Raw genomic sequence first — 26,654 nt, 5'->3', positions numbered from 1 at the left:
AAACGGAACAGAACCAAACCAAAAAACCAACCCAACGAAAACCGAACGAAGGACACAAGTTACAGGTTATTTAACATTGCTGCCAAGGGTCCCTTCCCCAGCATCCTGGGGCAGAGGGGTCACAACACAGTCTGAAGGAGGAGGGCTCCGAGCCGTGGTGGGTGGGGAACACTGCTGTAAAAAAGGGGTTGCACAACAACGGGGTCGGCCTCGCCCGCTGCAGAGGGTCTCTGCAGGTGGGAGCCGGGGCTCTCGCTGCTCCCGCGTCCTCGAGTCCATGTCTGGAGTCTCTGGTTTTGTTTCCTTACGTTTTTAAAACGTCTTTTTGTTTGTTTGTTTGTTTGTTTTTCCTTTTTTTTTTTCCTCTCCCCGTGGGTGCGCTGAGCTGAGCCGAGAGCCGCCCTCCTGCTGCGTCCTTCATAAGTAGATGCGCCGAAGGTCTCCGGGGGATGTGATGGTGTTGCACTGGGGACACAGCTTCTTGGCACCCTGCAAGCAGCAGATGGGACAACAGCATGAGCACGATGCACTGTGGGAACGGCACCAACAACCTCACCCTCAGCCTCAGACAGCAGAGCAGAGGCAGCAGAGGCAGCACAGCCTCCCCCTGACCCCCCAGCTGGGCTGAGCAGGCAGAACACAGACCAGCAGCACAGCTGTCGGGTGACCAAAGTGGTTCAGGTGGGGCTGCCGGCCCCAAGGAATCCCTGCCCTGCTCCCCCAATGCTGTGCACAACAGGGGGCCGAGGCTTGGCCTGCTCTGCCCAGGTGGAGCTGCAAGCAGTGACCTCCAAGTGGGGCCGGGCAGCGGGAGGCTGACACAAGCAGTACATGATGTGCACCATAGCGGGTGTGCTGCCTGTCACCGAGCCTGACAGCAATGGGGTGTTAACAAGAACCGGGGTCAGCCTTAGATTGGCAGATGTGACAGCCAGCTGATAGGAAAAATGACAGAGTGAGCTGCTGTGAGGCTGTGCCCATCTCCAGCACCAGCAGTGCAGGAAATGGGGCTGCCCTGACTTCCAGGGCTGAGCACTGCCCCATGCCCCCTCGTGCTGCACAGGACCACGCTGCTCCATTCTGGGATCTGGAGAAGGACTGGAAGAGCCGCAGGCAGAGGTGTGTGATCCTGGTGCCCAGGCAGCCTCCCTTGTGCGGGCTGAAGCAGCTCAACACAGGACATTTTGGAAGGAAAGATGCCCTGTCCAGGTCTCTCTTCAGCAGCAAAGCAAGGTCACATCTGCAATTCCTTCACACCCCAGGGAAAGAGAAGATGGGTGGACTTATCCTGCCAGACCCCAGGACTTCAGCCCCTTCTGCACTACATGCTGATGGCTCTGGGGTTCCACTCTCCCCACGTGAGAGCTGCAGGTGGGCTTTCAGACCCACGTTTTCAACCACACCAGAAGGCAGGACCCAGCAACACACAGACTGATCCAGTTTGGTTATTCTGCAACACCTGACCCGACCACAGAGCAATGGATGCTTTTCACCTGCACACAGGGAGGGCTCTTCCTGGACACCTGAGGCACAGTCCCTGGGTCTCTGGCATTCAACAGCTTGAGCAAAAACACAGACTTTGTACCCAGGAGGAACCCTTTTTCATATAGACAAAGCTATCATCCTCTCCCCATAGCAGCACGTGTGTTAAATTCAGAACTGAGTCTCGATTACTCCTTTTGAGACTGAAATCATTTAGAACCCCATTCCTTACACCTGACTTTTGATGTCAGTGCACAACACTTATTGCCACCAGCATTTCAGCTCTTCCATCTTGCAGACAGACACACCAACTTGTACTGACACACACACACACACACACACACAGAGGCACAATGAAAATGAGTGTGCTCCCCCACTGCTCACCTGCCAGCTGGGGTTACTAAACTTTTCCCTTGAAATAAAAACACTGTGCAGTAATAAGTCCCACCTGTCGGCCATTTCTTTCGGTCTTTTTTTTTTTTTCCAGGTCCTTCTGCTCCTTTCATCATCGCTTCATGGAAAAGCCTTGATGTGTTATAGCTGCGTGCGCTGGAGTAAAGGCCACCTCAGCTTTTCCATTATAAACCCCACTTTGGAGGGGTTTATAAAACTCTGCTGCAAGAAGTTTGCTCCGGGGCTGTTACAGAGCAAAGCAAAAGGGTTGGAATGGGGAGGGAGTTTATTTTTTCTCCTCCTTTCTTAATTAAAATTTGGCAAGTGATTGATCCACAATACGGGCTAATCACTTGGGGTAGCAGTTTGAAAAATACATTAACGAGAGCTGAGATGTTGAGAAGTCGTTAGGGCTCACGCGGTGCCAGGAAGGATTGGAGTATTTTGTCCTAAAGTTGCTCTTAAAAATAAAAAAAAATAATTGCGTGATGTCTGCTGTAAATTGACTAAGGGAACAAAACTGAAAGCGAAGGGCTCAGGCACCTCCCGCTGTCCTGTGGGGCTGTTTCCAAACAGAATATGCCAACAGGCACAGAGAAGAAAGAAGTGCACACAGCCACCTCGCCTACGCAGTGCCATCATTAAGCCTGGGCTCAAAGCTCTACGCTTTATAGGAAGGAGAAACAGAGCTGATGGGAGCCAAGAGCCAGCTTCTGCCAGGAGGGCAGCTGAGCCCTGGGGTGACGCATCCAGCCGGGGCCCCTCTGCCTCTCACACACGTGCAGGTGCAGGGCTAAGGCCATCGGCACGGCGTCCTTTCTCACAGAGCCTCCCCAAAGCACGGAGCTCGCTGCCATAGGGCGCTGAAGGCCAAACCTGAAATACATGGTAAGAAACCAGGCAGCAGTATGGGCACCACAGGGGATGGAGCACAGCACCCTCCGTGCAGCTGCTGGCTCAGGAAGGCCCCGTGAAGGCCCTGAAGGACCGCTCTTTATCTGCACTTAGACAAATACTCCAAGCCCGCGTGGGACGCGCAGTGTTATAGCCTGCAAAACGCTGAAAGGCTCAGAACGCAGCGGTGTCATCTACCAAAGATATAAATGTGTCAGCTGCAGAGAATACGCATCTATTGATGGATCCCCTGAAAGCACATTCTGCGATGAAGAAGGCTTTCTAAAAGTGATTTTTTCCTGCTCTTGCAGTCGTCATTTTCAAATAAGCCTGAGACAGGCAAGTACAAGCCTGGGACCAGTGGGTGCACACGGGAAATGCTGGCTCTGGCTGCACAGGCCAGAGGGAAACTCAGCAAAGTGCACCTGCTCCAATTAACCTCCCCTTTCAGCCCTTCATGTCACACCCACAGCAGCTCCGAGCTTGGACAAAAGCAGCCTGACTTCACTCTTAATTCCATTTATTTCCTAAGGAAGGATACCAGGGTTTGGGAGATGACAGAACTGCAGCTCAGAGGGCCTTCAAGAACTCAAGAATCTATTCCCCTGGGAAGATCACCTCAACCTGAATTACTTTTGACAGACGCACATCAAACTTGCTCTCCCAAACCACCACGGACAGTGGCTCCAAACCTCCCCAGAAAAGCAGTGCAGCAGATCACCCATCTCTCCTGTCAGAGGATTCATCCCAGGAGAAAGAAAATAGACTCACCCCCGAATAGCTGCAGGGGGCCTCTCAGTTAATGGGAAAGGATAGAGAAGGGGCAGCCAAACATCTTCCAAAGGGAGATTCATCCCACACACGTGGAAGCAGTCCAACAGCCAGCTGAGAGCAGGCACCCACCTCCCACAAGGGATGGCAGCGAGCGAGCTCAAGACTCACGTCCCAGCTTCTGTGCTACCTGATGCTATCACTACCCCTCCGTCTGCTCCCAGTGCTGTACATGAGTGAAAAACACCATGATGTCAGGTGCCACAGACAACCAGCAAGCAGGGACCAGCAGGGACCAAGCCACAACCAGACTGTTGTGGCTTGCTGCTCAGTGCATGTGGTATGCATGGCACACCCCACGCCTGTTTGCTCCACACCGCAGCCCTCAGGAAGGAGAGCAAACTCCTTATTCCTCTACTCCTGGTGCTGGGTGGAGAGACAGATCCTCACTCCCTCAAAGGCCACACGAGAGGAGAGCTGTCTGCAAACATCCACTGGTACTGACATACTGGCTGACTTGACCAGCACCACCATCCATCTCTGTTCCCCTAACTCATCTTCAGGGCCCCTTTCTGCTATGCAGCACCTCCAGAGCAGCAGGATGGAGAGAAGGAACCAGCTCTGGTGGATGCTTCGTTGCCAGGACTTGGAGCCAGTCTGGTGCACTGAGCTCCAGTACCTGAGCTGAGGAACCCAGCAGCCATGTGCAGTGTTTACAAACGCCTCCCCCTCTCCACCAGCGAGAGAACAGTAACAATCTGGAATTGGATTTCAAGAACTTGAAGTCCAAGAATTGTTTTCAGGAACCTAAAGTGCTCTACAGACCTAATCCTCACCAGTGCCCTTAGACACGACAGCAATCTGAAGATATCAGAGATGCTCAGATTCTTCTAGTACTGTATCCTAGAAAATAACAAAACCCCAAACTCTGAAAATCAGTTTTCTCTCCCTTGCTCCGTGACAAATGTCAGCACCAGATTTTACGCCATCCTCAACAACTCACTCAGGTTAACAAGTGCTCCAAGGCACGTGGAGCCTCCATTTCCCAGGCCACACTCAACACACCACTCTCCTCTTTCACTCAAACCTCACACTCTAACTCAGTACCAAATTTTGTCAGTGCACAGAACAGAGGCACACGAAGGACGGTCTGTCTGAGCAGCAGGAATGGCTGCTCTCCAGAATGTTGGAAGCCCTGCACAACCCAGCAGGCCCAGCTCCCATGAACTCCAACGAATTGTTTATTGCACAATAGAAGAAAAACGCTGCCCCTCCCCCCCTACCAAGTCTTTCCATGTGTGCTACACGCGCAGGCTCCCTCCGATCCCCCTCCTGCCCTGCTGGGGAGCCAGCTTTATTCCCAGGGAAAGGTAACAGTGGCGATTATTACACACACTATCCCACAGCTCCTCGCTTGTTAAAAAAAACAAGAGTCTCTTTTGTGCCCGAAATAAAAGGAGATACCTTAATTAGAACAATGCAGGTTGGTGAGCATTAAACACTGAGCCCAGCTGCTGCATGCCATTAAATTCATAAAAAAGGAGGGGGGAAGGAGGGCAGTCTTAACGAGATTACACACATTGACTTTGATCAAGACACAAAAGCACCAAGGCGTTCCAGGGTTTTTATTGCTGTCTTCGGGCTACATTTTAATGGTTACATTAGAAACATGCGAACACAGGCTGGGAGATTTTTTTGAGACGGGAAAGAGCGCAAGCATGCCTTGTGAAAAGGCCTGGTGTAATAAATCGGGGGCTGCAGGGAGAGGCTAGGGCTGGGGAACACATGAGTAGCCACTTATTAATTGCTTCCCCTATGCAAGTGCCAAGCCCTAATGTGCTGTCCTGCTGGACTGTTCCCATCCTGCCTGCTCGGCAGAAGAGCTGTGTGCTCCCCCACAGGTACCCAGACACGCCAGCCCCTCAGCACCCGGAGTGAGGTTTTCCAGTTCTTATGAGCAGCGGTGACCATGAAACAAAGGGACCCGACTGAAGTTGCCGAGCCTAAGAACAATCTGAAATTGGTGTGACAGATTTAAAACATCACTTACGGCTGCTGGGAAGAAGAGACAGCAGAGACTTGAGTAAAAAGAAATTAGTGTTTTATCCTCTGCTTGAAGCACCGCGGAGGAACAAGGTTGGTCCTCACTCAGCAAAGGTGGCAGAGCGCACATTCATCCAAACACCTCACAGCTACGTGGCCACATATGTGTCTTTTATAACACGCTGCTAAAATGTTTACAAAAGCTTGTATAATCTAAGTAGTGACGGGGTGTAGCTGAAGAGCTATAAAATACAGCCCAAGGGATAGCCAAGTTATTGAGTTGCTATTAGTACTGAAGCCCACAGGCACTTCACCATCCTGGTAACTTTTCTTGGACAAGATTTTTAAAAGGCAGGATTTAAAGGAGCAAGATTGGCTAATCGTAACTCCAAGAACACAACATGTTCTATAAAGTAGATTTTGTAATGCCTTACAGGAACACTTTTTAGGAGTGGCATTCCCTTACATTTGTTGCAGCCCAACGCCTTATCATCTTGCTAACAAGAGAACTAGAAAGCACAACTGACTGAGTGAAATGAAAGCCTGAAAATCAGCTGCACAGGGGAAATGAAAAGCTGATTATAAAGCCCCCAGTTTTAACAAAGGAAAGGAAAACACTATATTTAATAACACCTTAAATTTCAACCTGATGTCCTTCAGCACATGTATAAATTACCACTGCGTAGGGTCACCTACTCAGTGTTCAAGGTAATCCCCAATCTTCCAAACAGAATGGTATAAGGTTGAAAACTGCACAGCGCTATTTCAAATAATCCAAAACCCACGGATTCATATTCATAAAAGCCTCTGTCTCTACTGTCTATCCTGAAGACAATTTGCTTTGTTTCAGGTGAACATTATGTTTCCCAGAAGCTACCCATTCCTTGCAATCTCAGTGGATTTGGCCTCCATTCCCACAGCTTTCCCTCTGTATGGGTGCCACACAGGGCACTGCTGGAAGGCAAGGCTGCCCCCATAGCCACAGAAGAGCAAGCAGTGAGCAGGATTGTGCTTTGGTAACGATGACTCAAACAAAGCTCACCGAAATCAAAGCTAGAGTGAGGTGTAAAGTGGCAAAGATCTCAAAGCCTGCATGCACAGCACTTAGGTTGTTTAAAATAAAGCTAAAAAGCATCTCTCCCCATGGTGATTTAAAATGAAGTATCCCAAAAGAGAGGGAAAAGTCTGTTAGTCAATAAGAAAGTAGCAAAGAGCCTCACCAGAGTCCGCAGCCAGCATTCTTCACAGTGCACATGCCAGCACTGAATGGAAGTCAGGGGCATTGTGTAGGAGTCCTGAATGAGAAGAAGCAAATAGGTTATTTCCACAGCAGGAGTCTACTGATTCTTCATTCCCAATCCCATTGCAACACTCTTCTTTGTAGGCATGGCATCAGACTACAGATGATCCATTAGCAAAGCAAGAGAGGTCTGATCTTGATCTATCATGAGGCGTGAGGCAAAGGAAAAACAAAGCAGAATTAAGAGGGTCTCATGTTAACAAACTTCTGCTTTCCACTTAAGAACTGAGCAGAGATAGCAATGTTTGTACAGCAGAGGTAGAAAGTCTCTGGCTTCTCAGAACTGCTGGAAGCCCATAATCCACTCAAGTGGTGACCTGGCTCAGCACAGTTATCGCAAGAGCATCTGAAGTTGCTGTGGCCACCTGCCGTTATTCCCATCAGAAGGGTCACCAGATCATATAAAAAACAGCAACAGGGTAAGATTAACCCTTATCACAACTCTCTACTCTACAGCAACAGCTTAACTATATCCCAATAACACTGCTGCTACTTCAGCAGATGTGCTCAAGTGCTTTCCATGATTGCTAATAAGCCCCTGAAAATCAGCAGTGAACTCTTGTGCCTTTCATGGGACAAGGCAGGGGAACTGCTATCCCCATACCTACAAGTCACGGGTGGGAGAGACAGCACCATGCATCAAGCTCAAGTTGCAGAGGGAGCCCTCTACCAAGCAGATTTTTCTCCTGCTATCAGCAGAACGAAGACCTAACAAGGAGATGAAAAGCTTTGCAAGCTCAGACCATCAGAGGGAGCTGCTGCCTTTCTTTAGGGAGGCACAGCATCACCACAGAGGAAGCAGGACAACTTTTAAACAGGCAACATTCTTGTTCTCAAATCACAGGGTGGGTCTCAGATCATGGAATGTACCCTTTTATGTATATAAAGAGAAGAGAACACTGGTATCTGGGAATTCTCTCTGGTGAGCCTGAAAGCCTTCCAAAGTGGGGTTTTCTTGGCTATAAAAGTCAGTGGAGCAATCTAATGGACACAGAAATTCCAATTTCTAAAACAACCTAGCACTTACATTCAAAAGGAAAGAGATTCTTCATAGTGTACAGGGATGAGGGTGAGTTCTCCCCTCCAAAAAAAAAGGAAAAAGGAGAAAACCTTCTTCCCTCCTTAGCAAAGATAAGGCAAAGACACCAAGGCATTTCTGATTCATTACCACAAGTGGAGTGCTACTCACCATGCAAATGAGACATTTATAGCGGTCCCCACGGGAAAGCTGCCTTTCTAACTCACGGACACGAGCCTTTAGTGCTTCAAATGTTGTCACTGCAGAGTCTTCTGTAATTCTGCAAAAGATGATGGAGAGTGAGCATCACTGAGCACACAAAATTGTTAAGAGTTCAGGGGGAAAAGGATCTCACAACAGGCCAGCAAGAGAGGAAAAAGTGAGCAACATTCAAACTTGCATTGAGAAAGAGTTCCTGAAAAAACCCAGTGTGAATTTTTGGAGGTCTGCTACTAAGCAGTTCCAAACACATCATGACAGCACAACAGGATTAGTGTTGCCAACTGCATAGAAAGCAAATGTCTGCAAGATGTGAACACTTAAATAATAGATTTTGTTAGGTTTTTTTTTCCTGTCTCCTGTGAGCGATTCCATGGGACCAAACACACTGGACGAGGTTCTGGGCGCTCCTCCAAGCTGGTGAGCTAACTTTGTGTGGGCAACAGGAGCTGCTCTTCCCCTTAAAGAATGGAGGCCTCTGTTGACCATCAAACTTTTGAAACACAAGATCTGCATTACAGAGGATCCACACAGTGCTTTTACATTAAGCCGTGCTCTAGCTTGTTGGTTTCTAATACTGAAAAGGAGAAACCAAAAGCAACAGACATTGTGCCAACAGGGAGGCTATAAAAGCAGCTTTACAACCACTGCTTTCCCATTTCCTAGGGTCATTTTTGATGGGCAGCATTATCTCTTTTGTCACAGAGGCACTGTGCTGAGGGCAGGCAAGTGTATTTTCATGGCTCTGCAAGGCTGGTGAAAAAAAGCAACTTGCCAACCTAAAAGCAAGGGCAGGCAGTAATGCTTAGCAAATGAGATGCAGGGAGCATTACAGACAAGGATGTGTCACTCCAGCATGCTGCAAAATCAGATTTCTGCACAGTGCAGATACAGGGATGGGCCCTCCAGCATTCCCCAGCAAAGGTTTGCAGGGTATTGCACTGACATTAAGGCTCTTGCTCTCTTCAGAAGGAGATTCATCGCAAATGAGTTATTAAAAAATAGCAGAAATTCATAAACTGGGAAAAAGGGAAAGAAACACAGGTCCCACAGTAGCTCAGTGGATGGCAACCACGTGGAGACAGGGACACCGTGCATTCAAGCCTCGGTATCAACAAATATTCTTTGGAGCAAAATGAAAGAGCTTTAGTAGGAAACAGAGCTCCCTGCTGTGAAACATCCACTTGCTCTTGCTTGTTGGTATAAATTATTATCATATCCCAGTTTGGGCTCTCACCCTCGAGGGAGAGTTGTCAGTATTTTCAAAGAAAGTGTAGAAAGCTGTTAGTTTTGTCTGAGGGAGGAATAGGATTATTTATTTATAACTTAAAGATTACTGTGGGATGAGAAAATCATTTCCCTTCCAGCCTGCCCTGTCAAAAAGCTGATGCTAGATGAAGGCTGCAGCTGAATTTGACTTTCTGGAATCCGTTTCTCCCTTCCTGCATGCAAGGAAGGCAGCAAGCAAGGTTCCTGCCCAAAGCACAGAGCAAGCAGGAACTTCAACCCTTGCTAAATTCCCTACCATCCATGGAACTGTCCTTTCTCCTTTGAAGAGCAAGTGACTCAGTAAGGAGAGGGAAAAGAGGAATACTTGAGCAGATCCAAGCTAAAGCCGATTCATCTCCAGACCTAGCCCAATAATGGTCAAAGCTTGAAAAGGAAGAATTTGCCACTGCAACAACTAGAGGAGATACAAAATGGCTTGTTTATAGAGGCCTAAATGGCTGACCCCATCAGCCAATTTTGGAAAGTCTCTGAGATAATCGCACCTGTCCACTAATAAATGAATGAATCAGAAAAGGAGGCTGAATAGAGGTATAAGAAATAATGCTCAGAGGCTGCCTGATACAATGGCCAATCAATAGGAGGGCTGTAGATCAGGGTGCTAGTTAGCTGGAAAATTACCGCACCGCTGCGTGCGTCACGCTGTAGGGATCCTGGACAATCAATGTGGGAGGTATTGATTTAGTTATTATCACTTCATACGCTCCAGACATTGTTAAATATACATTTATTAACAAGACTGGGGTGCGTTGGTAAGAGAGGGAGCTTTAGCCACAGCAGTATCTCCCAGCGCTGATCAAAGCTTGGCTGTGACAGACTTTAAACTCCATGTTCTTGTTGCTAAGTGTGCTCTCAGGACAAATCCTGTGCCCAAAGTACAGCTCCTAGCTCTCAAGAGGGAGGTTTTTGGCCACGAGTGAGTATTTTGCACTTGAGCTTTCAGAAAAGCCTCCTGGAGCAGCGGCAACAAAGGACATGGGGGCCAAGGGTCAACCCAAAGCAAGCGATAATTGCATGGTTGCTTCCGAAAAGCCAGAGGAAATGAGGTCAAGGGAAATAGGGAGAACATTAGTAAATAAAGGAAACTGGAACTACCTCCAGGGATGGAATAAAGATGAGAGTCACTTCCCATGTGTCTGGCTCCCGTGGTGGCCAGCACACTTGGGACACATACCATTCCATTTAGTGACATTTTACCGTCAACCTGCTGCTTGTATCCTAAAGATAAGTATCACTTCAGAGCAACTCTTCCTGCAGCAGCAATCTCAGGAATTCCCTGAGGCTTCCCTCTTGCATGCACACCTCATGCGAGTTCGCCTGGAGACAGCCGGGAGCGGCTTGTGCTGAGTTTTATAAGGGCTGAGCAAGGCCAGAGTGAAGCAAACTCCACAAGCCACCATGCCAAGAGAGGCTGAAGGAATGGCAACAAAGAAGGAATTTGGCTCCAGAGCCCTACTCCTTGCTTTGACCTCACGGCTGGATGAGGGAGAACCATTTTAGCAATTTTGTGCCTCAGTGCTCTGATTTGACGTGTCTGGATAACGTCATTCATCAGCCTCAGGACAGAGCTGCTGAGCACAACTGCTGCAAGGAGCTATGCATCCAGCCCTGGGCTGCTGCTTCTCCAACCAGGACGGAGGGAGCAGAGCAGCCTCACCGACTCCTCTGTGGTAGAGGACGCCTCAAGAAGGCATGTCCCATTCTTACTGGGAAGCTACACTTACCTCCACCACAGATACGGGAGCCCCAGCACAAACATTTACACCAGAACAAAAACGTGAAGGAAGGGCTCTTCAGAGAATAAGCTTGGTCCTGCACTTCCCTGTGGACTCCCAAAACTTGGCAGTCACAGCTGGGGATGCTGCGTATCACGGAGCAAGTCTACTGGGAGACTGGGAAGACAGCACTTTCCAGTCCTCGTGCCCAACGCACGTTTTTCTATTGTTCAAAACATATTCTTCCTCTTGTCAGTACAGAAAAAAAAAAGAACAAACTTACTTTCTTTGAGCAAATCCTTGCTTTTGTTCACGTAAAAGGCCAGGAGAAGGGCACAAAAGTGCCATGTAAGAGAAGAAGGACCTATCTGTACCTTTGATCTGTTACTCAGCAAGCACCTGTTGGGAAATCTCCCCTGGGAACAGGTTGCCTCCCCCTTGCAAAGAACTTTAACCCAAACTCTGGTTATTTGTCAAACATTAGCATGCATGTGATCTTTGTTTCTCCAAATTAAATCGAGCAATTCCTACCCGCTGTCCCAGTGGGCAATCACAAGCAATTCCGTTAATTAAATTATCTCTGATTCTGCAGCTCTGGAATCTCTCAATTGACTAAGTCTGTGCTTTATCATCAACAAAATACTGGACCAAAAAGGAAACAAAAAGATACCGATGTCAAAGTGATTGGCTTCAGTTAACACTTCCCAGATGGATATTAAGGGCTGCTGAAAAAAACTGTTTGACTGGAATGGGCCCAAGAGCAAAAGCTTCATACCAGATAGCAGCAACAGCTATTCACCTCTGTTTCCTTTCCATCATACAAAAACAAACAGACAAACAAGAAATACATCACTGCATCTGGAATCCTGTCTATTTGACCCATGTGAATAACTCCATCCACCCCTTAACCAGGTCTCATTTGAAGCTCCCCGCTACTGGGAGCATTAAACATTCCCCTTTGGTTTCCTTCTAATGGATATAAATGTTAATTTCTTCATAAACGGTCACACTATACACAGCATTCCATTTATTTTTTACAGTTCCACTATTTGTGTGTACCTTGTAAAAAAAATGCTTAGTGCTGATTAAACACACCACCAAAAAGATTTCATGGGCTTCTTCTGACACTTGGTATTCTGACCTTCCTCTCTTGTCCTCGTACCTTTATTTTTGTTTTGGTATGTCCGTAAACACAGAGCGGCAGTAACAAACCTGGGAGTGATGGCTTTATTTTTAAAGAAAGACCTTACTTCCCCTTGTCCAAGGTGGAGAACCTGATCCCAGCAGAGCATACCTGCCATTTCCCTGCACCAGGGGCAGAGGTCAGGCCGCACCAGCTTACATATCGTAAATATTAGAAACAGACTGGTTGATGCTTTAATGGCAGTGTAAAGCTAAAGTGAGATTCCTAGGAGCAAAGAAATTGCTTCTGGCCATATCCAACCACGCTTCCAGATGATGGTTATCATAATCACTACTTCACTGCAGAAGAGAAAGCCTAATATGCACAACTCACCTTGTGGGGCACAGAATTTTAAGATCTGATAAAATCACAGAATTGAGTTGACCTGGAAGGAACCTCAAAGCACATCCAGCTCCAACCCTCTGCTGCGGGCTGGTTGCCCGCACCAGATCAGGCTGCCCAGGGCCCCATCCAACCTGACCTTGGGCATCTCCAGGGATGGGACACCCAGAGCTCTTTGTGCAGTTGTACCAGTGCCTGTCCTGGTATCACCTTTTTTCCACGAGGATTCTAAAATTCTTATCCTCAGTGAGTTCTCCCAGTCTGCACTCATGTCTGAAATTGCTCAAACCAAATGATCTCTAAAGCACCAGTGCACAATCACTACCTGTCATCCAGGACAAGGATGCTTTTTGTCTTCACTCTGGTGAAAGAATCCATCCTCCCTTTCAAGTTAGCAAGCACTACCTGCAGCACATGCTATTGCTAAAATGATGGGGGGTTCACTGGGGCAGATGTGTGAGAGTTCTGCTGGGGGATACACAGCCACAGGGCCAGACCCCTCGCAGCAGCAAATGGCCCAGCAAGGCTGCTATCAGTAGGGCCGTGTCAAATCATACCAAGAAAAGTTTAGACCCTCTGTCCATGAGAATGCCAGCACTAAAAGCAAATCAGCTGGCAAGACATCAACACTTTAGGAGCTGGCTTCCCCTTTATTTAGCTAAAAATCTCATTTATCGGGTTTATTTGTTTTCAGACTAACCTCTTTTAAAAAGGCTGACTTATAATCCTGTAAAACATTGTCACGTGTATTGAGGAAATTGGCAAGGATGCTAATTTATTGTCCTCTAGGAAAAAAAAAAGCCCTCTTTCCTTGATTAATGTATGTTTTTGTATTGTAAGATATTAAAGAATGCTGCTTCACCTGTAATTATAGAGAATAGTTTATTTTGGCAAAGCGCCCTGGCTTCTGGTTGCCAAGCTATGAATAATGCAATGTTCCCCGTTCTAATTTCCGTGTTCTAAGTAGTGAATTTGGAGCGGGGTGCATGCAAGGGCGCGCACACACACACACACACACAGTGCTGAGCCCCCTCCACCAGCAGTGCCTCTATTTTATACTTGCTTGCACAACTTGTTAATGCTGGCAGCTGCTTGCCAAGTTCAAGTTTGATTCTGACTAATTTCATCTTGATGCGAACCAACAATGTTGTCTCTTTTTCTCCCCACAGAAGAATTATTTCTCTTACACTTGCACGCACCGCCGCAATACCACTGAGGGGAGCTTACCGCTGCATTTTAAGCTGCATTTAGCTGGGACTTGGGTAAAGATTCCCCAAAGAATTTCACGACAGAAGAATTCGTTATGCTTTCCCATCTCCTCCTCCGCCTCTACAACGCAGACCCAACAATGCCTCCACAGAAGCAGGAAGTAAATTCAGGGCTGGCTCTTTCTCTCTCTCTCTCTCTCTTTTTGGCCCAGGTTTTGCCAGGACACATGTGCCCAGCCCCAATCAAAACAGAGACAGATGGCACCGCTGATCATTCAGAATGGAAGGAGCCTCGGAGTCAGTGTGTTTAGATGCATTTGTAGGGCTACACGGTATCTGCCGGCCACTGGGACTGATTTAAAAAGGCAGCGAGTGAAAGACTGAGCTTGCGCCAAAATTTTAACTGTGCCATTTGAGCAATTATGGTTCGACATGAAAGCTGGGAGAAAGAATGCATGGGTCATTCTGATCTCGATTTAGAGACGATGTCCCCTGTTTCAAAGAGGAAATAAATGCAATCCCATCGCTTTACTGGAGCAGCTTTGGCGATAAAGGAAAAAGCCACGCTACGAAAGAGCATTCTGCTGCAGGTTTTACTGGGGCAGCACCGGCTGAATTGAAAACAATTCTCTGAGCAAAATTCCTGAATATAAATTATTGCACATCCTGTGCAGCGATATGCCAATTCACTTTTCAAACGCATCCCTCATCCTAGTGGATCAGAAATGCATTCCTAATAGATCTGTGAAGGTTCACTGTGCTGTCTCAATACAAATCGGGGCCAGGGAAGGCAGGTGGTGAAGATGGGAAGTGCAGCTCTGCTCCCCAATGAAGAACACAGGTTGCAGGTTCCAGCCTACTGAGACTGCTTGATCCACAAGCAAACAAGTCTGGATTACAACCAAGCTCCACATACAGCTAGGCAGGCCTATTTCTCTACTGAAGGACTTAGGTCTGCTGTAACCCAGCATCCAACTGCAGTCTGGGGTTAGTCTGGGATTATTGGTAGCTTTGGCTGGATAATCAGAGCATTAAAATTGTAAAATATCCCTGAAGTGGAAGGGGAATAGCAGACTCCTAGGCCGAGCCTATGCACAACGAAATGCCTTCTACTCCCATGGCCTGCCTCCAAATGGCCAAAATAAACAGGAAATATCTATGCTACTACAGCACCACTTGGATTCATCTGCAGCCTTTTAAGGGCTTTACTGCCGAGGTGATATGCTTTCCAGAAAGCCATTCATGAGCACTGATTGGAGGTGCACAAGGGCAGCGTGATAACACATCCTCCAGACAACTTCCTACAACTTGTGCTGCCTGGCCTAGAACTTTTACACCGCGACTGTTTCCTTTCATGGGGAAAGGATCAGAATTAGCATCATTTAAGGTAAATGCGCCTTCAAAAAGAAACATCAGGCCATTGCACTTTAGTATCGCATAACCAACTGTGGTCCCAGAGCTGGAAAAGGAAATCAGCAGTGGAGATGAAGGACAGGTCATGAGCTGGCTGTCCAAGGGAAGGGCAGGAATGCTTACACAACTGAGTGGGACACAGAGCTTTGGAGGGATAGAAACCGTCAGAAATAAAGAAGGAGAAGCAAATGGGTAAATAAGATAAAGTGGCCACAGCGGTGGCAGTGGGGAAAGACAAGCATCAACACTGAAGTGAAGGCAAAAACCAACATGGTTTTCAAATGTTAATTACATTACTTGGTATTACATTGCTTGTGTAACACCAGTTACATTTTTTGGGAAGATCTTCACCAACCTAAAATACAGTTTAAAACCGCCTCTTGCAGCAGTAAGCTTCCCCCTGTTGTATCACAAATGTGCATGCAAGTGTAAGATAAATAATTACACACTCTACAGTGTCCCAGACACAGTTTAGCTGGGAAGTAATACAAACAGGTTTTTTTTTTTTTTTTGGTACTACTTCATATTTACTAACTATAGCCTAAGAAATGCATAAACTACCAAGAACCATAATCCCAATCATCCTGTTGTCACACAGCAGCTGGCAGAGCACAAACACTTACTGAGTCCTGCTGTAATAGCCAGTAAGCGCCAAAGAAAGCAGTAGTCCTATTAATGCCAGCACACAGAGAAGCTGTGCAGCCAGGGCTGCCCTCCAACAGATGCACAGGAGAGACAGCAAACTGGCAGTGGAAGGGGCACAACATGGTCCCTCTTCTACTCTTCAAGGGAACATTCCCGTCCAAACAAAGAACATAGCCTACATTAAAAATAATTCTTACTTTTCTCTTGAGCACCATGCAAACATTTCCTAAAAAAAGAACAAGAAAACCCAGTCCCTGACTGTCAATTCTTACAGCGTAGGTAAGGGATGTGAATAAACAGTCACATCCTCAAAGTATTTTCAGAAGGGACACAGTAGGATCTAAAATGCTCCATCAGAGACACCGTTAAACACGACAGGCTAATTTTAGGGATGAGTCCTCTCTCTGACAAACTGCTCACACATCTCGGGGCAGAATCCGTCTGCTAGAAGGCAGCTGGTTGTGTTTTATAAGCTAAAGTTTCTCTTACCTATGGAATAACTCCAATATTTCACAGGGAATCATCATCCATCTAACTGAAGTACCCTCTAACGGACCATCAGCCTCATATCCCCTTTGAAATAGCACAGCTGAGCACTTGCTGGGCCACGATTTATTTTTTACCTTCTGAGACATCTTGCTAACTCTATAGCTCAATAGTGACAGTCGAATTTCACACTGCGATAGCCCCCCATCGATTTTTCACTCCCAGGAAGCAACTCCACAAATTAAAGTTAACAGCATTTCTGAAACTAAGAAAAAAGAAAAGAAAAAAAGAAAAGAAAGAGGAGGGCAAAGAGACATGAAAGGCAAGATGCCTCAACAGCACCTGCAAGATAGGAAGAAAATTCTTTCCTGGGGTTTGAGCTCATGGTGGGATGAGGATGCTTGTGGCACAAGAGCTGACAGCCACTCTGGCTTTGCAGACACTTCAGCTCTAAAATGTAACAGACAAAAGCACCTCTTTCACTGCAGGAAGATGTCCAACACGTCTGCAAGAACTGTCTCCAAAGTATGAGTATTAGACCCTATCTCTGGATACAACTGTTGAATGGATACCACTGTCACATCAGATCCGAGCTCTTCCTGTTAGCCTACCTTGCTGAGCTTTGTAGAATCACAGAATCATTAAGGTTGGAAAAGACCTCAAAGATCATCCAATCCAACTGTCCACCTACAACCAATATCACCCACTAAATCACATCTCTCAGTGCCACATCCCCACGTTTCGTGAGCACCTTCAGGGATGGTGATTCTAACACCTCCCTGGACAGCCTGTGCCAGTGCCAGACCACTATTTTCAGAGAAGCTCTTCCTAACGTCCAACCTGAATCTCCCCTGGTGCAATTTAAGGCCATTCCCTCTCATCCTGTCACTAGTTAACTGGCAGGCTGATCCAATTTGTTAATTGCTACCCTGAGAAGAACCATGACACTGACAGAATTTCAGTTGGCACAGTGGTAATCACATCTGAGATCATCACTGGCACATCTAGGTTCTACCAAACAGTTAAAGGAGGGAGCAGAAAACCCAGCACTCTGTTCACTACCAGAGCCTGAACACCCAATCTAGAGGATGAAGTAATGTGAATGTCTCACTTCATAAAAAAAGCCCAACATCTGCCCATGCACCTTTCCAACTCTGACCACCAGCACATATTATATTCTATTAAATTACTGACAGGAAGAACTAAAGCTTAAAAAATAAATAACAGATCTGGACAAGAGCCCTGAGACACAGGCAGCACTCAGCCCAGCTTCAACCCTGTGCTTCCCAAACCTCATCTCCAGTCTGTGTGGGCTGGTCTCAGCCTGGAGCCTCCTGCTGCAGATCCTCAGCCCCATGCTCCCCCCTGAGCACAAAGGGCAAGGTCATTAATGGCTTGAGGTAATTTTAAAAAAATTTATCCTTGCTACAGGATTTTCTTGTCTACCACCAAAGCCTATTAATGGTGTGACATTACAGAGAAGGGCTGGGGAGTGCTTATCCTCCAGTGCGAATGCACGACAGCTTCTGCTTCCCTGTGACACAGTGGCTTAAGCGTGGCTCCTTGCCTTTGAGGCCTGAGTTAATCCTCTGGCTGCACGCTGGAGCAGAGGCTCCAGTCTCAACCCGTCTCCCCAGGAGCAGAGGCCCTGAGACCCAGACGCTGCTGTCTCACATACTGCTCTTTGCACATGGAATCCACCCTACACTTCAATTTTAACTAATTCTCTCCCCCATGCTCCTGCAGCAGCCAGCATTAGAGCCAATGCTTTCTGAACAGCTGCTCTGGAAAGTGAGGGGGAAGGGGAAGAAAGAGGAGACCAGAAAAATAGAATACAATTGTTTTTTTCTCCCAGACCCTCTTTTTAACGCAACGAGCATCTCATCCAATGAAGCATGATGAGCATGAAGTGTTATATAAAGAAGATAATTATAAAGGGATTTAATGCTTGGCAGGCTTGCATCGCAAGGTTTATGATGGAGGTAGCATACTCACTTAAACAGCCGTGTGTCCAGGCTTGCTATTATGTGGGCAGCACTGCTGGGGCCAAGTGAAATCAGAAAAAAGATTTAAAAAAAGAAAAAAAAAAGAAAAAAAAAAGAAAAAGAGCACAGCCCCCTTCCCACTGAGGATGGCAGCTCCAGTCCCACCTCCTTCCAGTTCAGTCCCATCCCTGATTAATGATGTTGTCTTCCTGATTTATGACCCACCCCAACAGATTAGAGTTTCCCTCTTCAACCTCCCTCCCTCCTCCCAGAAGGCACAGCCACACTCCGCTGGAAATATTAGAGAATTATTAAATAAACATTCATACGTCATGTCTCTTCCCATACTGAGCTCATCGTAGTCAACGCTCAGCGGCCAGGGCCTGTTTGCTTTGGGGCTGACACCAACCAGCTGGAGTGATTCATGGAGAGGCTGGCTACAATGCTCCGTGCCATACATCATGCTCGCAGCGCTCCCTGCCCCGGCGGAGATAAACTGATCAACCACAACGGGCTGGAATGAATTTATGACAACACAAAATTGAGGAAAACAAATGGGAGGTGACCCAGTGGGCCACTAACCCAGACTCTCTTGCTGGCCTGCAATCTAGTCTGGTGGCAGAAAGCAAAATTGAACATTGGCACTCTGAATTAAGATGCTGGCTTTTAACCCCAGGGAACCTCGGCCCCAAAATGGCGCCAGGCCGCTGCGGGCAGCTCCAGGGCGGAGGAGGAGGAATACTTCTGTGGGGAAAAGCACTTGTTTGTCTCTTGCAGAGATGTGGGGTGGGCTTTTGGGCAATTAGGGACCGCTTTGCTGACAGGAGCCGCATCTCATGCCAGCTGAGCTCGGCCCATCTGCTGAGGGCCCACATGGCCTGTTTGTGCCCAGGAGCCTTCGGCACAAAGCACCCAGTGGTGCTGTCCAGACACCTTCCATCGGCATAGAGATGAGATTATCTGGGCCTGCAGTGCTGGGAAGGAGAGTGCCAGCACACGGCTGCCAGTCAAAGTTCAGAGCTAACGCAGATGAAGTCCATTTCTCAGTGCTGACCTTTCAGAGAAACACTGCTCTCCCCGCCTAGATGTATTTTTGGAAGAGGGGAGGGGGAAGGAACATCACCTGTAAGAAGGAAGGATCAATATGCAGATCACTGATAATTCTATTTACCACTGCCTCAACGGAGGGCATGGCTGACACAGGTGGTAAGCCATGCGCTTCCCAATGCTTTAAAAAATGCTCATCAGATGCTACACAGTACTTAATGTGCCTATCAGCAATGTTCAGGTCTAAAAGCAAAAATTAAAGTTACAAGCAACAGTGTAAAGCAATGCTGCCGAAAACTTCCTGCAAGTGCCACCCAATACAAGAAAAATGAAACCAATTTAGGTCCAGATTAAGAAACAGGAACTAGAGATGAATCAATTTAGCCTGTTGGGTTGGGTCGCCATATATCATGGCTCAGCAGTGGAGTGGGAAACAGACAGACAGTATGAAACCCTGCCCCCCCTTCTGCAGGCTTCTAGCTCTGATCCCCGTTATCAATTAATTTAACAGAACCCCTCTACATAGACAAGCACACAGAGCATTCAGACTTCTTAAATGGCAGGACAGAAACTATTTATCACACACAAATCTCAAAGGAGAAAGAAAAAAAACAAACAAAAACCCAACAAAACAACAACAAAACCCAGCAGTTAGGAATTCTCCACTTGAAACATCATCTTGCTTTCTGAACCCCAGTGAAATAAAGGGCCTTAAATAAAAAGCCCTCCCCTGCTTCTTTAAAAATCAGCATTATAGGAAAGAGCAAGACACAGAGGTCCTTCCTGTAATTTCTATTGGGTTTTGCCGACCTTTCACACCTGCAGCATTGAAGCATCAGCAGGACAAGGTTATTGTGGAACAAGGCATTGTGTGCATATATACACACACACACACATGTGCATGCAAACACACACACACACACACACACTCGCACTCAACCCTCCACTTCACAGCAGAGCTGGCACAAGTGTTGTTTGGAAAGGATTCTGGGATCCTTCAAAAGGTGCTAGCTAAAGCCTCTTTGATCAGATTATTAAAGCTATGTCAATTTTATCACTTGAGCTCAAGTGTTCTGGAAAATGTCAAATCCTTTCAGCTCCTGCAGTTTAAAGATTTTCAATAGAAGTAGATCTGGGAGGGTGGAGGGCTGCTAGTCTGACAGGCAGGAGGCCTGGAGCAGTGTCTGAGACAGAGGCTGACAGATCAGGGCAAATGGGATGTGTGTATTCTTGAGTCCTGGCTACCAGAACATATACAATAGCCAGGCTTGCTCTAAGGGCAACACTGTTTCAGTACTGACCTGTGAGCTCTCCTGTTCTGTGGTCTTTGGCCCAAGTCTGCTCACCAAGAAGCATCAAACTGCACACAGCCCATGTTTGGGATATGCCAAAAAATCGTCTTGCAAAAAGTAAAGTGCCGAGACTGCAAAGCAGTGTTAAAGCTTCCTCTGCAGCAGGGAACTTCCTAAACTATAACTCCTGATTGTGAACAAAAGCTTTGCCAGGCTGCCTGAACTATGAGACACCCCACAATGTGCAAGTGACACAAGTTTTTGCATCAGGACCAGGGCAAGAAGTTAATTAACTACATTAAAGAATAACTTTCTTTAAAGTCTTCATTTCAACATCAGGTTTTTTCCCCATCCTAAATTATCAATATATCTAGCCCCAAAATGTAAATATTCCCTTCTTAAAACCTGCCTTTTCTCATGTCTTCCATTTCATTCAAGCTGCTTTGCCTCTCACTTGATCTTGGGACGTTTTATTTCAGGGAATTACCAACTCAAAAAATCCCATAATTAACAGCCTATAGCAACAGTGGATGGCCTGCAGTTGTATGCTTGGACTGCCAAATGCTGCCTAAGCAGGACACCTCCTGAGCAGCTTGTGGGAGTAAGCTGAAGAGGGAGGTTGTTAATCACAAAGTGCAGAAAAAAAAGCATTTTTTTCTCTCCTATGCTGGAGGATATCCAGCTAGCAGAGAGGGAAAGAAAAGGAGATGATTGGGGCACCTGCATTATTGAACATTCAAACACTGAGAGTCAAATTTCTGATTAGACTGGAAGGGTTGGTAGAATAAACATAGGATAAACATAGAGACTGAGAAATATTTTTGTTAGTAACCATACAGAGATATAATCTGGATCTTAATTCTTTCAGTAAGTCTCCTGCCAAGTCATGGGACTGCTGGGATCCCCCTCGTTGGAAAGATGGAGGGTGGTACATGCAAGTACATTAGAAAAGACAGAACAGAGACAATGGAATGTCCTCAAAAATAGAGATAAATGACAGTCAACGGACTCCATAGTTCTTAAACCAAGAAAAATAAAAGCTATCCACTTTACACTCACTTTTCAATGTCACTGTTCTTACAGGTCTTCTGCATGGTTTCCTGTTTACTGCTTTCACCATTACTCGTTGAGGGCATTTCTGTTGAGGGAAGAACAGACAAATTAGTAACAGAACAGGACATTTTATCACGGAGATGAAATAGTCTGAGTTACAGTTTCAGAAGCAGAGGACTCCGGTGAGACATTTTCATATCAATTTTTCAAGAGAGGAGACCAATACCATATATCCCTGCCTGGCAGGGAGGCCCTCTCCCTGCACAGCACAGTTCCACAAGTTAGGCTGAAAGTACAATACGTACCTTCTTTTCACTACAAACTGACTACCCTTGTAGATGTGCCAGCTGTTTAAGCCAGAATTTAATTGAGAAAGGTTTGATGCAGCCGTTGTACCAAAAAGTACTTCCAGAAAGGTGACTATGGAGCAAACTTATCTAGCCCAGACTCTGCTCTCAACTTCTCCCTTTTTCCAAGACCCTTCAGACACAGACAGGAAAAAAATATATGTCAGTAAGTAGTATGATAGAACAGTCTGATTGTGGCTCTCTTCTCTACCAGCAGTCCCACGGCTCCTCCCAACACTGGAGGGGTGTGAGCCTCCAGGAAAGCTAACAGTCAGAAACAAGCCAGATGAACCATCCTGGGGCCAGTCCCTGGGCTGCAGGTTCAGCACCACTGCCTCATGTAAAAGGTATGAAGAAAACAGAGCTCATAGCAAGCACCATCAGAGCTGCTTCCTCATCACTGCTGTGGCTGCAGTTACTGAAGCTGAACGCACCTACGAGCGAGTGCGCCTACATCAAAAAAAACCAGATGTGATTGCCTAACCCACAGAAGCAAATGCCTGCGATAGATATCTTATGTTCTTCATTTAATCATCATGCCTTTGGCAAAACTGCTCCTACCCAACCCCCTCCTCCACTGACAGTCTGTTATGTCTTGTAGGTACTTTAAAGGCTGGGAATCAAAAGCCCAAAGCATTGCTGTAACAACAGGAAACAGAATCATTGGGACAAGTCTCTTCAGGTCGCTGAGCTTCAGCTCCCTTCCTAAGGGAGCTAGAATAGCACTGCCCAGCTCTGGAAATGGATTTGGCATCTACAGCTGGAAAGCGCCAGGTTTTATTATTCTCATATTTCCACTGGGTTGCTGCTTACACTTCCAGTGCTGCTGGCATTAAATAAAACAAAGCAACAGCTGAATAGGTTTAACCCTCCACCCCTCAATTAATCATATGAGTTTCCAAATAATTTGAATTACTAATTATGTGAATTAAAATTTCACATTCACTCGTTTGCTCTGGAGTCTCCACAACAAGTCGCAAGGTAGCATAGATCCCAGAACCTCCAGCATACCCCTTTAAAGATGCAAAGATGATAAGCAGCTGAGGGAAAAAAAGCAACAGGTGCCTATATAGTTTAAACTCCTAACAGCTGAACAACATTACAGTCAAGCTCTGATGGCTCCCTCTATGATATAGTAGTTTGTCTTTTAGCGACAAGACAGCAAGTCAATCCAACCCTGTCTCTATAACCATACCAGTTACAGTTCCATTTTTGGGAACTTCCCCAAATTCACTGACTACAGTTCACTGTGATATAAAATTAAAAAAAAAAAAAGAATAACATAATAGATTGCACACATCTGCTGGTACTGCGCAAGAGCACCTGTACCTGTCATTTTCCTAATTACTGGCAATCGGAAGATATGGAATATCTATCTGCCCTCCTGTAGCTAACAGATGAATTATTGGCATGCTTAACACTCACCGTCGCTGGCCCATTTAGAAAACTCCGGTGTTATTCGAGTACTTGGTGTGCCACCACTAAAAGAGAGAAGGGCAGAATGTTAAAGGTTGAATGTGGAAGATTTTGCTGCTTGGCAAAAGCCAGTCCTTCCGCCCACCAATCCACATACATCTCTCCCAACACTTCTATCAGTCTAAGCATCAAATGTGAGCTGCTGGCTTGCTGCAGCAGGTGTTTTTGTGTTAGCCCACATCTCCACCAGTGAACTCCCAACCTGCTCTTCTAGCTGAGACCTCTGCTGAATCGCACGAGCGTTGTGATGCTGACTGAAGGCTTGGGTATCAAATAGCACCTGTGACCTAAAGCTCGTTCTCAAATACCCAGCTTCAAAGATGAAAACCCTACCAGTGAACAGAAATCCTCCATGCTGCAATAGCTTCTTGCCTTAGAACTAACTGTATGCCATCACAAGCCCCATCCTTCCCATTTTCCCATTTGAAGAACGACAGCATTGAAGTGCAGACCACTCCTGGCCCCATCCATTCACTTGCAAGTCAGTAACAGAGGCAGTAAGAGAAAGGAATCTTCCCAGGAGCCTGTATACTTGTGGCTGTATAACATTTCAGCTCTATGAGCTGTGACAGCTGTGCTCAAAAAGTAACACAGGCTTATGCTTCAGGGCATCAGCTAATTTACTGCATTACTACAGAAAGTTGCCCAAATTTCAAAGTGCTTTTACGAGCAACGTTATCTCTTCTGCTTTACAGAGAGATGTAGAAAGACTTCACGCAAACAGCAAAACAACTTAGGTGCAAGTCACATGAAGGAACTAGGTTTCCACATCTCACATCCTCAGTGGTCTCACTTAAGCATTAAATGTTCATAGCCACTAATAAGGGACACTCTGATACCTTCTTGTTACAGTGCTTCTTTTTCTTAGCTGTGAAGGAGCTTTAGCATCTTTGAGGCACGTCTGTGGTCTAGCACAGTTTGCAAAGTATTGAATGGATCAATGGTTTGGATCCAGTGTGGCAAATACACACTTCTATGGAATGGAACCTAATTTTGAACTAGTGTTTGTGACAGACTAAGCAGTAAGAAAACTTCATTTCACTGCTCTATCAATCACTTCAACCTTGACCTCACAGGATCACTCTGCAAAAGAGACAGAGGGGTAATTTAAGCCCTGCTTTATGCAGGGCAGAGGGCTTAGAAAGCAATCCTAGCTCTCTGTTAAGACTCATTTTACTTGCCTGAAATGCTTCCCCAAGTGCCCTGAACGCTGTCTGCCTACATTCTTGACATATGCTTGTGGGCATAGCACACATTCTGCCCAGACCTGCATGCAGGATTAATTGGTATACCCTGCTACACAAATACGATGCAATGAAATCATACCTTAGGTGCCAGTCTCCTAATACACTGAACAAGTTTCCGATCTTGTATACATGGCAAGATGTGCACAAAGCCCTGACACAGCACAGGTTCCCCATGGCCAGAATCCACCCTTTGTCCAGCACTGCTCAGGGAGAAGATAGCATTGGCTGGGCAGTGCAGTGGTTAAGGTGGGAGAGCGTGTGCAGAGAAGCTTTATGAGGCTGCACAGATAGAAAGAGAGACCCATCTGTTACACAGTGGTTCTTTGTAAGACTCCCTTATTGTGGTCCCTTGGTCAAACAAACAGATGCCTTCCACAAGTTGAGATTCCCCAGAAGAAACAAAAGCAAATCAGAAAGGCACAGCACTTACTTTAAAACAGCACCTCGGAGCGCCTCCCTCTCTTTGGCTTCACCTGGCTCTTCTCCAGTGCAAGGGATAACGTCTGCCTCTGTGTACCTGAGCGCAAGGAGTTAAGAAACGTACGGCCTTGCTGCAGACAATGGAAAGAATTCTGAGGTGGTTGGGACGCTATCTGGGATACACAACAAACTCACATCAACCAGAAACAAAAACCTCAAAGGAACAGCAGGTGATATCCATGGAGAGGCTTGCTTTTAGATTCTGGATAACAGTTTTGTTTTAGGTGGAAAGATACAGACAAGTCCTTAGACAGCAACAAGACTCCAGACTCCACAGCTTTTCAGAAGAGGAAAACCAATTCCTTAACTTCTAAAAGTGAAATTTGCACAACTCTTACTATTTCTGTTTGAAGTACAGAGATCAACCAGCTAAAGCTAGATGCTTTGGTGTTAAAGACCAGTGCAGATCTGAACACAATCTAATTCTATAGATTTGTATTCCCTCTCAACAGAGCTATGTCAATGTCTGCCTAATACCCTTGTGGGAAGTCCTCCTTGATGGCTGCACAGCTGCTGTAGGGCAGAAGTTCTGGAGCTGTGTCTGAAGAGTCTGGCTCCCAGCTGGTGTTCCAGAAAACTGCCCTTAATGAAGTGTCTAACAAAAGGAATAAAAACTTATTCTCGCAGTTACAGCTGCAGGTAATTCTGCTTGAAATATTCACTGCACAAAACCCCTGAAATCAAACAAACATCTTGTGGAAAATAAACTACATTTCTAACCACAAAGCAGGAAAAGCTACCTTTATGGAAGATGCCTGGACAGAGACAAAAGTATTACAGTTGGTATCACTTATGAAATACAGATTGGAGAAACAGTAGTTTTGATCTCCTTCAACATCTCATACAGACTTCACTAACAAAATCTGAAATAGTTTAGCAAGTATACAAGGACCTCAAAGAGAGGAAACTGAGAATCCCTACTAGCTCAAATAATGAGGTAACTGGGGAAGGTGGTGCCCTTTCTAGTACAGCTGGACACACTGTCCAACACTACCCAGAGCAGTACTATATAAGCACTAGCTGAAGATGGATTATTTCTAGGTTCCCTCTTAGTTATAAGCCTTTCAAAAACGATACTGTGGTTTCCCGTATTCAAGTGTGTCGTCCCCATCCACATCCAGGTCAGCATCGCTGTCTGGATTCTCTTTGCCGCTGCACATGATGAACCCAGAACCTGGAAAATAAAACAACAGAATGTGCTGGTGAGCATTTGAAGTGGAGACCAAGCAAAGGAGATCTTCTAAGGACAGGGGGACAGCACCAGCCTGCAGGTCATCCTTTAATCTGAACAGGCTCACAAAGGGTATCACCATTTAAAACAAACAAGC

General features: G+C 46.3%; 1 protein-coding gene across 2 annotated transcripts; it reads right to left on the bottom strand.

The window, feature by feature from the left end:
* Positions 1–55: 55 nt before the first annotated feature.
* LOC100545219 (E3 ubiquitin-protein ligase RNF220-like) lies at positions 56–26,654 on the bottom strand. Of its 2 annotated transcripts, none has more exons than XM_010716324.3 (7): positions 26,404–26,654; positions 25,277–25,363; positions 23,549–23,604; positions 21,783–21,861; positions 8,073–8,181; positions 6,804–6,878; positions 56–489 (listed from the first exon to the last, which is right to left on the bottom strand). In XM_010716324.3, exons 1-7 carry the CDS (start codon positions 26,637–26,639, stop codon positions 418–420), a joined length of 714 nt encoding a protein of 237 aa, XP_010714626.1. In that variant the 5' UTR covers positions 26,640–26,654; the 3' UTR covers positions 56–417. The 2 variants fall into 2 exon arrangements, with proteins under 2 accessions (XP_010714626.1, XP_031410788.1); XM_031554928.1 differs by lacking the exon at positions 56–489 and adding an exon at positions 1,953–5,554 and having other exon boundaries at positions 26,404–26,528.

The sequence above is a fragment of the Meleagris gallopavo genome, chromosome 10 (genome assembly GCF_000146605.3).
Source record: "Meleagris gallopavo isolate NT-WF06-2002-E0010 breed Aviagen turkey brand Nicholas breeding stock chromosome 10, Turkey_5.1, whole genome shotgun sequence".
NCBI lineage: Eukaryota > Metazoa > Chordata > Aves > Galliformes > Phasianidae > Meleagris > Meleagris gallopavo.
This window is presented reverse-complemented; position numbering and strand designations above follow the sequence as displayed.

Coding starts and splice junctions, on each gene's coding strand:
- LOC100545219 (XM_010716324.3), bottom strand. CDS start 26,639: ATGGTGATACCCTTTGTGAGCCTGTTCAGATTAAAGGATGACCTGCAG. Junction 25,364..26,403: donor CTTGAATACGGGAAACCACA/GTATCGTTTTTG, acceptor CCTTGCGCTCAG/GTACACAGAGGCAGACGTTA. Junction 23,605..25,276: donor CTCCGAGGTGCTGTTTTAAA/GTAAGTGCTGTG, acceptor TCTCTCTTTTAG/TGGTGGCACACCAAGTACTC.